We start from the raw sequence: 11,630 nt of genomic DNA, 5'->3' as shown, positions 1-11,630 counted from the left end.
CCAGTGGTAGCCGTGGAGAATATGGCTCACATCCTAAACCTCCACAGTACAGCAACATTAGGGAAATGACTTTGGGTTAATACACTAATGCACCTGTAAGCTGATGCCAATACTGTAAGGGCCACTGGTTACAGACACGGGGGGGTTGTCTTTACACAAGAATTGTATAGTTTTAGGGATTAATTGCCCTGGCAAGGTGAGGTGAAGGACGTTTGGGCAGTTACGATATTGAAAATAATATCAGTTGTCTCAATGAATGAAAAATGGAGATGCTGTTTGTTACACCGTTCATGTTGCAAAATCTCACCTGACTTTTGCTGAGAAAGCACCACAGAAGCAAAATGTTATTGTTAATCAATGTTTATTCAAACTAAAATACAACCAGGATAATCACAAAGACAGAAATACAGCAGATTAATTTAGTGTCATCTTTGAGGCACATGGGAAACAGTGAGTGACTATCATGTGTCCTTTAAATACAATCATATATTCATGGTCTATAGGAAAGTGAACAAATGTTAATTTATAAAAACTATCTAAAAAGAGAGACATCAATAGAAATGTGAATAAGGCTGAAAGAGGGACAGTAGGTCCTTACACAAAGTTGACAACTTTGGCATCAGTGGATAAATCCCTTGTATAAAAAAGGCGCAAACATGAGGCACTTCCTTATGAGCAATATGAGTGGCACTGCTTGTATGTAACATTATCATAATGACTTTATTAAGATCAACTTGAGTTGTCTCACAGAGTTAAAGCAGGTCATTAAGGTGGCAGAAATGATATGATCAAACATGATAGGACAATATGAAGACACATAGGTAACAATTATAGCTCACAGGAAAGCACCTCTAATGTTGAAAACAACCATTTACAAAATATAAAACCGAACAGTGTAAAAGTTTAAAAGCCACTAATGAACAGATATTTGAAATGCATGACTGGCTAGTTAGAGAGGAATCCAAATGCTGTTGCAGTTTAGGGGGCTCCAGAAGGCGGGACTCACTGCTGGGACCAGGGTTTACATTTCCTGCAGAGTGCCAGTTTTACTCCACTGATCCTAACACAACTCTGGGGTGTAGCACCTGGTCCACAAACAATTGTACATGCAGGGAATCGGAGTGGAAGAAAACTACAAAGTTTCAGTCCCTAGGAGGCTGTCCCACACTCATTTATCTCTGTTAGAAATCCCATCAGTTTCTCTCTGAGGGTTTCGCTGTGATCTTGAAGACGTAGCTGAGGCTGCAAATGGAATGCCTAATTACTTCAAAAACCTTGTAGTGTTTTTCCACCCTTTGTTTACTAAAATGAGTTCCTCAGCTGTGCAATTTGATCCCTCGCCAAAATGTTCCTTCCCCTATGTGCAAGGGAAAGAAAAGAACCTATGGGCTATTTGAGTATGGCATGTGTTGTTGGAGTACCTCCCTCTCCCACACGTTTCTTCTTCTGCTTCTCTCTTTAGTACGGCTCTGACTTTAGACTTCGATATAGGCAGCATGTGAACACCATCCCTATGACCTGGGGGTTGGACGGCAGAGAAGAAAAACACAATTTAGCAAATTCACCATGGATATACGTTTATTGAATCTTTATTTATGTTGAGCAAACTGTAAAAAGAGTTGACTTTATTTCTCACCTGTACGCAGGCTATCCCAACACCCACCGCTCCGATGATCTTCAGATGGTCCAGGATGAATTTCTCCAGTTTGGAGATGCACCCCCCCTTAATAAAAACAAAGAGTCGTCATGTTGATGTGGGAGTCTCACTGCAAACAAATGTTGTGTATAATGCTCAGATATTACATTTCTTCTAACTCTGCTGTTCTAATACAATGTTGAAATGTTGCTAGGTACAAGTACCTACACATACTACTGTACAGATTGAGGAACTACTGCACTTTTGCATACTATACTTCTACTGCACTACTCCAGAGGGTGATATTGTACTCCACTACATGTATCTGACAGCTTTAAATGGAGATTTCTGCATTAAAAAAAACACGTCAAACGTTTATAAAAATGTATTTTGTGATGATTTAAATTATCCAACAACAGCACAACCATTAGTTAATAATTTTTCGATTGATCAATTAGTCAACTGGTGGTAAATTAATTGTCAACTATTTTGTCCATTTATGATATTTTTCAGGCGAAAATATTTTATTTGTTATGATTTATTATATAATAGTATATTATGCACATATACAGAGGGCACTTTTCTGCATTAAGTATTTATACTTTAAATACATTTTCCTGGCTAAAATTGCATATTTGTACAAATGTAACATGACTCCTATGGAGTATTTCTACAGTGTGGTATTAGCACTCTTATTTAAGTGTAGGATCTGAATACTTCCTCCATCACTGCCATCACACCACCCATCTCAGTGCTGACATGCTGAGACATGACAGAAATACTGATCCCCCCGCTATGTAAAGCCCCCATCCTGCTCTCACCTCCACCTTGTAGATGTTGGACGGGTGGTCCCTGCGGCCACAGAGTGTGGTGAGACTCTTGCAGCAGCTGTCAGGCACCACGCGGCCCTCCGCCTCTCTGGAGCGGATCCACACGCTCTCAGCCCAGTCCGACGAACTGTTGCTGCCACAGCACTTAAACTGAGGGAGACACACAAACACATTGCCTATCTTTAGACCACTTTGATGGTAGCAAAAAAGTATACAAAGACATTGTTCAATTCTTTTTATACAAAATGGGTATTTTGCTGGAGAAATAGTTTGACATTTTGGGTTAATTAGCTGTTGTTATATGAGGAGATCCATACTACTCTGAGATCTGTATGGTTAATAAAGAGCTACAGCAAGCAGTTGCTTAGCTTAGGGGCGTGAACCCTTCAGTATCTCCAGAATCAATTTCAATCCTTTGGCTCATGATTCATAAATAACATTATTAAGCTTGTTAGTGTTTACATAGCTGCCTTTTAGTTTATCAGAAACACTCACACTGTCACCTTGGACAAAACAAAAGACTTGTTGAGTAGGATTACTGTCCCTGAGTATTAATATCTGGGCTGTTTTGTAGAAGAAAATAAACATTAATTTAACCCTTAGATGCACGAGTGACTGGACCCTACACTCTTCCATAAGTGGGTCAAAAAGGACCCGTATTAGAATAATATGTGTTTTTATGCCATTATTGTCATTTGGGTTAAGAAAAATCACTTGTATAATATTTAGGATCACACTAGAAATATTTTATATTTAATTTTTCACTATTTATAAAAAACAAAATTCCATAGAAAATGCATGCGGGTCATTTTTGACCCACTTATGAAAGCTTGGGGTAGTAATACAAAAACTACAATTTCTTAAAATGTAAATTAAAAATTTGAATGGCATGATATCCAAAACATGTATTTTGAGGAATAGCTGGAATATGAAATGATAAAATAATGTAATTAGAAAGATACTCTAAGAAAACCACCTCACTGGGTCAAAAAAGACTTAAGCATCTAAGGGTTACAAATATTTTTTGGGAAGTTGTGAATAGATTAGGAATGACAGAAAATGAATCTGGATTCTTACAGTAGTCTATCTTTCCCTCACCCCTAATTTATTGGAGTTGGAGTAGTAAACTTCCTTGACGTCTAACAGCCCGGGGCAGCTCATAATTTAAAACTGAGAATAATACATGAACCTAACTGAAGTCTCGACTGCTGCTCAAATTTATCCGTTCCTTCATGTGCTGTCGTCTTGTATAAGCATAGAGGGTGAATTACAAAACAGGATGAAGACAAGTCCATCATGCTTAGCTGGAGACTGGAATCGGATTTGTTTTTGACTCGTCTTCATCACCGAAATCTCTAATCTGATGGGATGATAGGGTACCAAAACCAATCAACAGGCCTCAAGAGAGTCAATGAGAATCTCACACGTAAGCTGTTCGCTAAAAATAATGACGGTGACCAATGTATTTTGGGCCAGAAAAAAACAGCACTCTTTACAATCGGTTATCATTTAAGAGCTTATGTTAAAAATACAATTCAATGTACCTCAGCTACAGACGCTATGACACATTCATAGTAAAATTGCAAAAAATGTAGTTTCCAGCCCCTCCAATAAAGAGACTTCCTGCTTCGTCTGTTGGGAAATGTCCTATTTTAAATCTGGACTGAGAAAACGAGAAATTTGAAGATTTGAGAAACTTGGATGGACATTTTCACTAATTCTGATATTTTATAGACCAAACCATTAAAAGACTAAATGATAATGTAAATCATTGTTGGCATCAGCCTGAACCTCCACCTTGTTATATTGTTAGTTGTATCCACGCCACTCTACATCCTGGTATTTAGACTCTTACCTCCTCTTGCAGCTTGTCCACCGCACTGGTGATGTGCTCGTGGGTGCTCTGCTGATACTTCTGGGTCATGGTCTCCCTCAGGTTCTGCTTCAGCTCCTGATTCAGCTGACACACACACACACACACACACACACACACACACACACACACACACACACACACACACACACACACACACACACACACACACACACACACACACACACACACACACACACACACACACACACACACACACACACACACACACACACACACACACACACACACACACACACACACACACACACTATATTCACTAACAGCCAATGACATAGCAACACAGAAATCCTAGGTCAGCATGGAGCATGACCAAGTGATGAAATTGTTGACTGAGGAGATGTATAGCACCTCCTGACGATACACGTCATGGACATTAGGTTAACAACACAGGAGCAGAGGAAAGTAAAGGCATAGAAAGTCTGTATGTTTCTTTTTTTGTTCTCGAGACCAGCGGCAGACACTCCAGGAGCGGGAGGTCTGGGGGGCTCAGTTTCTATGGCAACAAGCCAGCTGGGAAACCACTGTAAATCAAAGCATGAAGGAGATATCAAGGGAATTAATGATGAAGGGAGGAGGGGAGGGCGGAGAGAGATGAGAGACGGGAGGTGAAGACAAAGAGGAAGGTAGAGGACGAGGGGAGCATTTAATTTCACCTGTTGATAGTCTGGGAGACACTGCGGCAGTATGAAATGGCTCGGTAAGAAGAAACAGCCAGAGTGTGAGAGAACAGCTTTATGTGGCATTAACCATAAATACATGCTAACCTGAGTTTAAGCATCTAATTAGGAGCCATCGCCCCAACACTGCAGCTGGCCTGGGAGTCTCAACAAAGTAACAGCAACATTGTGCACCACCTACAGGTAAGGAAAATAATAGCATCTGCTGTGTTTAAAAAAAGAAAATATATTTCTGGGCTACCAGTGCCATTATTCGAGTGCAAGTGTTGAAGGGGGGAGACAGAGGGGATGAAACTCGGCAAATGGTCCAAACAAACTGAGTTATACAGCGGCCCAGCATCTGCTGATTTGACTTCTACAGCTGCTATGTATCTTCTATATGGCTGCTATTGGACCGCCTTCCTTTTTTAAACGTACAAATGTTTATATTACTTTTAAAATATTTTTACATGCGTTTCAGGTCACCAGAACACCAGGTCACAGAAGCATTTTTCTACACACACAATTGGCTTAACTCTGTAAATCAAGTTTGTGATTAAGTTGATCTCAGGCCATACTGTACAAAGATAGAAGCAGTTTTCAAGAAAACAAATGTTACACATGAAGAACAGCTTCATAAAATAGATGTAATTGCAGATGTAGCTGTGATTGCCTTCAAGTGATGAAGTTCAGCAGCTATTACTTTCTTTTCCTAAAGGAAGGAAATGTGTTAACGTTTGCAAACTGATGCTGCTGTCGCTTCCCTTTACTCTAGGTGACGAGTGTGGAGAACCTGCAGCTTCAATAAGTGTGTTTGGCGTCTCGCAATTAAAAGCAATTGTTACGTTTTCACAACAAATTAAGAAATCAGGAACAGTTAACAAGGGAGGAAGAGTAGAGGGAGGAAAGAGAGTGGCTTTAAAGCATTTAGTAACACAGTAACAATCTTTTGAAGCTGGTAAAGGACCTTTAGGAAACAGCAGAGAGCTACTGAGAGACTGCTCGTGTTCAGGAGAGTTGTGTATTATGAATGAGGATGTTACAATGAAGGCAGTGCACCTCTAGACTGAGAAAAGTCCTGTTGCTGAGCTACAAGCCACGGGCCTTAAAGACAAGTCGAGGAGGTGGTGACGCTGCTGCAGAGCCGTGTCAGATTAATATTACACGAGAAAAAAAAACTTCTCATTTGCAACTACCTGCCCTGCAGTCAGTCATAACTCACACGCTGTCGGATTTAGTCAACTACAGCACATGAGAAGAGACAGTTATCACATATGTGCATTTTGTAGTGTTTAGTACTCTATGCAGTGTTAAACCTGTGTGAGTAGAGTTTAAAATTAGTTTGTTTTTGGGATGTAACGGTTTTATTTGATTGTAATTCAATCCAAACACTAATAAAAAGCATCCAAATCATTCTGACACAGTATTCCTAGAGAACATTTTTAATAAAGTTAGGACAAGATGTTCCCAAAATAAAATAGTTTAGTATGATATTTGTTGTTATAAATCCCCACACTGATTTATCATGTTGGTTTTGCGGTGGTTAAAATCACAGCAAAGGCCACGTGGGACTATAAACAGTCGTATTTGAACTCTTCTGACTACATGCTCAGATAAAAAGGCACGTAACAAGTGTCAAGCATGCTCTATTGATTTTCCAGTAAAGTACTTCACAGCTTTTACACACACATAGACATGTGATCATTTACTATGAGGACAGGCGGGCGTCCACCCAAGAGGTTAAACAAATATCAGAAGTCAAAAGAAGTAACGAAACAAACACAACTCAGCGAAGACTGTATTGTGACTTAAAATATATGCTAACATCTGTGTCCAATTTAAAATGACTTTTTTTATATCTAATCTTCCCATATCTGTGAGCTGCTGTTCCATCCTTGCACACATACAACCTAACAAACAGATCAAATCCCCAGGTGCCTTGTAAAATATATTGGAAAGGACTTTTTTGATCGTCAAGGGGATTACCTGCTGGTAGTAGATATAAGCCAGGACGCCAGCCAGGATCTCCAACAGGAAGATACACAGCAGCAGGACGAAGTACTGAGGACAGAGGGAAGAAGAAGAAAACACAGTTAGTGGAGGGTAATGTGATGAGGCGACAGGTGGCTGAACAAAATCAGAGTGTTTAAAGTCTAACGCTGCTAGAAGCTGGTTTGAACAACATAAAACACATAGTGGCTAAAGTCTGCTCCAATGATATAAAGACATTGATTAGAGATTGAAATATGGGAAGGTCGATCCACTGCAGAGCAGGTTTGTGACAGTCGATAAAAGACAACAAAATGAGAACAAACAATGCTCATGAATAATAAAAGTTAGACTGCCTGGGTTGTTTTTTTGCTGATGGCACAAATAAAATAAAGGAGCTCCTGACAGCTAGAGAAAAATGTGTTAATTGTAGAAGTGAGATTAAAAATGATTTATTACATTACATTTCATTTGGCTGATGCTTTTATCCAAAGAGGCTTACAATATGAGCAAAAACAATAGAGATTAAAACTCAGAACAAGAAGGAAAGTGCTGATATATTCACTTCAGCAAGTCATACCATAGTAAGTGCTGGTGAATTAGTTACAAGTCATAAGTTAACTCTTTCAAATGTTTATTTTTCTTTATGTTCGCCAAAGAATTGTATTCCCAAGGTACAATTGAAACAGATGTGTTTGCAGTTTGCGATGGAAGATATGCAGAGTTCCTGCTGTCCTGATGTCAATGTGGAGCTCATTCCACCATTCAGGGGCCAGGATAGCAAACAGGGGTACCTGGGTCCCACTCGCAGAGAAGGAGCAGCAAGCCGATTAGCTGACGCTGAGCGAAGTGCACATGCTGGAGAGTATGGTCTAAGCAAGGCCTGGATGTAGGAAGGGGCTGATCCCCTGGGCACAGATTGGTAGATTTATAAAAGTAAGATTTATTACAGGGCTGATGTTGAGGATTGATTAACTAAATGTGTGTTAATAGTATACAAATACTCAGAGTTGTTGCTCAGTGGTGGATCTCACACTGTATGCCCTTTTAGGGTTAATAGCATAATAATAACAACAATATAGTAACATTGCTAACACAGATTTAAAAACATACATTTAGGCAACGCAAGTAAAGCTGCTCCGTGATATTTATGGTTGTATATGAACATCCAGCTCTTTCCCACAAAGTTGATTTATTAAAAGCGTGAAACTGCAGAGCTCAGAGTTGTTGCTCAGAGGTGGATCTCACACTGTGTGCCCTTTGGAGAGGTCTGCTGTTCAGAGTTTATCTCCAGTGTCTGATTCGTGACCAGGCGCGTGAGAGCTAAGAGTGAAGGTCTGCAGGAGTGTCTGCAGCATTAAAGACAAGACGATCTTATCAGAGCAAACCTTGACCTAAATTCCTCTGGCCCGCTGCTATCAGAGGGAGGAAATCAGGCCGGTAAAGTGGACCTGCTCTTTGATTCGATCGCTCGGCTGATTAGATCTCTCACAGGCTTTGAGGCTGAATGCTGAACACACTCTGAGACACACTTTGATGCTGTGTTGACATGGCAACAGAGAGAAATACTAAATTCATACTAAGGGAAAGTTTAACTAAACTATTTAACTTGTGACAGTAAACATTATCTGTGAGGATTTGATCTGATCAGTTGTACTGGTTCCTCCAAAAAGCAACTTACCTGATTAAACAAAACAACATGACTCACAAAGAGGGAGATTGTGGTTCATACTTACATTTTGATGTATCGATATAAACATATTCGTTTTTTATCTATAGTTATTCAGAATAACATGAATTTCTTGAGACAATTTCCATTACAACTTTATCACAACTGTTTCATTGTAATATTATACAAATATTTATGTTGATCAGCAAATTTGGTATAACATGTTTACTTGATATTTACGGCCTCAAAATCACATTTTCTGTCAGGCATGAAATGTGTGTTTGAGAGATGAAGCAGGAGGACAGTCGACTATACTGCTATACTTTTCTTTGGTGCAATTTATTGATTTCAGTATGACTCAACGTTTTTATTTATTTTCGTAATTTTTTCTCAGTAAGAAAACTTCTCATCTGTACAGAAGATATTTTCACTTGTAGCCAAACAACAACAACTGGGTGAGTGAGCCACTTTTTCTACTGTAGGCTACTTGTCTTTTTCGCCCACGCTTTCTCCTTCAGACACTAACGCTTGCTTCTCAGGCCGATATCACACGGGCAGTGGTGTGTACAGAGCGTGGCAGAGAAAATGTTGTTGGCGGGTGGAGAGGTGGCTGAGTTTCAGACTGCAGTGACTCCAGAGGAATCCTTCTGATCTCAGGCATACACTCTCTCTGTGTCTCTCTCCCACACACACGCACACACACAGACATATTATACGTCTGAGCTGCCATTCTGCTCCCAGGTGACTTAAGGCCACAGTGTAATTACTGCCATACCTCTCAGCAGCTTCATATGTACAGAGTCTGCATTGGCTGCACTCTCCCTGGCTGAACTACAAAATGTCTAACATCCCATGGTAAACAGACTCGTTTTGCTGAGGTTGTGAGAAGATATTTGAACAGTTTCTATGTCCGTCTTTCATACCACAGTTTTCCCTCCAACATCAAACTGCAGCCCGATTACCAACACATCAGTATGCAGCTCTGTGTTTGCATTTCCGACTTCATCAGAATTTTACCGCCGCCTTGAACAATTACTGAGCGAGTAGAAGTCACGCTGAAGGTGACTTTGATCCGACAGAAAACAGTTGGACACGTTTTGGCTTTTGAGAGGAGTCATCCTGTAACCTTTTTATGAAGCACTCTTTGGCCACATGCAGCTCATCAAATGGAACTTTAAATTGACTTCAACTTAAAGCAGAATTATCCAGCAGCTGGTGATTATCAAACTGACTTCAGCTGAGAGTCCGTCTGATGGGCAGTGATGCGTTTCTTCACTGCAACATGCTGCTCTTCATTACATGAGAGGAACGTGATCAATCTGTCCCCTGCTGGGCTGAATCAGAACTTCTCAACACTTGAAGTTAGTGAAGGAGTGATGGTTTCAATAATCACATCACTCCTCAAATAGTTGGTCCTATCATTGTCTTTAAAGACTTGTGTACAGTGCCGTGAAAATGAATTTCCCCCTGGGGACAATAAATCTAATCTGATCGAATGTTTCATAAAAGCGTATTCATTTCTTCAGATATAAAAAAAAACAATGATTTTTTTATGACCATTTTTTATATTGAACAAATTATTTTGTGTATTAAAAAAATAAACAGTTAAAGAAATGGACGTCACAATTTCCTGATGTCAAAGGTGACATAGCTTGTTTTGGCCAAAGTAAACATTTCAAAAATATATAAAACATAGAAAAGCAGAAATTAAAGTGTTCTTTTTCAGTCCATTTGCTAATTGATTAATTGCTTTGGCTCAATACAATACAACAAGATATAATGTTGGTGTGGTTGCCTTTCCTGACATTGGCTCAGTGAGATACTCTCTAGTAAATAAATAATCTTCCTCTTGAGCGCAGGCAGCAGCCCAAGGATAAATGGGTCTTTCACTAATTCATAATAAAGGCATGAGATGTCAGCTGTGGTATAATTGGTCTTTCCAATGTAATTAATACAATTATTTGAAGACGCTCCAACAAGTTAAAAGTACTACAACTCATGATCAGTTCATGAATTTGCTTTTTACACACACCTCCATTATTTTCACCATCTTTGGCAACCTCTGGCGACCCCCCTCAAGACAAGTTCATTCCTTCTTTTTGATTCATGGCTGCAATCTCAACTCTATAAAATGCACCATGTATTCAAATCACACAGGCAAGTCGTGCACAGATTTCAAACTATATACTATATGGATGCTTTAATGTCATTCTGCACACAGTACTGGACCCTCCTCATCTGTCTCTCCTGCCCTTGTGTTAGCCAAGGAGTCTGTCCTAAGTGATGAGCGATGATCATAACTAAGTCATAAGACTCATCAGACGGTCGAGCAGGCGGACTGCGAGCTCAGAAACCTGACAAAGACGACTATGAAGAAGTGAATTCTATACTTTGAATCATTTTAAAAATAGAAGAATAGAAAAAGGTTGCAATTAATTATCCTGCAAAAGTTTAATATTCTATGCAAATGACCTAATGTACGGTACTTCATTTACATTAAGTCCTAAATTAGAAGTGAAATGTTAAGTCTATAGATTTACAAGTTGTTCAATCCAGGACATTTTTATAAAGCTGAAAACCTAATATTGTCTGATTTAAGATGTTTGTTTGGACAAAGCAACAAATTGAAGACGTCCCCATGGGCTCCACAAAAATATGTTTCTGTCCTAAGGTAGTCTTAAATATTAATCACTTTATTGAATAAAGAATATTCAGTCGAAGCTCTGTTATTAATACATTCAATTGTAACTTTATTTAATATGAATATTTGTTTCATTAAATGGCAGAGAAAGTGAAAAACAAACGTTTGTTTTTTAATGTTATTCGGTTAATTTTTTTTATGCAACAAATGTCCATGTGAATGAACAATAAAGTTTTGTATTATGTCTTAAAAAACAGATAGTGTGAAAGACACAGAGAGATATTAAAATAAAGAAAGTAAGGCGGAACTACA

The 11,630-nt window shown here is 39.1% G+C and overlaps 1 protein-coding gene across 1 annotated transcript in view; it reads right to left on the bottom strand.

Annotated features, from left to right (window-relative positions):
• Window positions 1-344: 344 nt before the first annotated feature.
• The window catches only part of cd151l (CD151 antigen, like), a 20,685-nt gene continuing 9,399 nt past the window's right edge, over window positions 345-11,630 (bottom strand). The window contains exons 4-8 of the mRNA XM_079664963.1: window positions 7,006-7,080; window positions 4,322-4,426; window positions 2,458-2,616; window positions 1,637-1,723; window positions 345-1,518 (exon numbers count right to left, since the gene is read on the bottom strand). Of these exons, the coding sequence (XP_079521089.1) occupies window positions 1,459-1,518; window positions 1,637-1,723; window positions 2,458-2,616; window positions 4,322-4,426; window positions 7,006-7,080 (486 nt within the window). The 3' untranslated portion in view covers window positions 345-1,458. The remainder of the gene's footprint in view (window positions 1,519-1,636; window positions 1,724-2,457; window positions 2,617-4,321; window positions 4,427-7,005; window positions 7,081-11,630) is intronic.

The sequence above is a fragment of the Notothenia rossii genome, assembly GCF_949606895.1.
Source record: "Notothenia rossii genome assembly, chromosome: 2".
NCBI lineage: Eukaryota > Metazoa > Chordata > Actinopteri > Perciformes > Nototheniidae > Notothenia > Notothenia rossii.
This window is presented reverse-complemented; position numbering and strand designations above follow the sequence as displayed.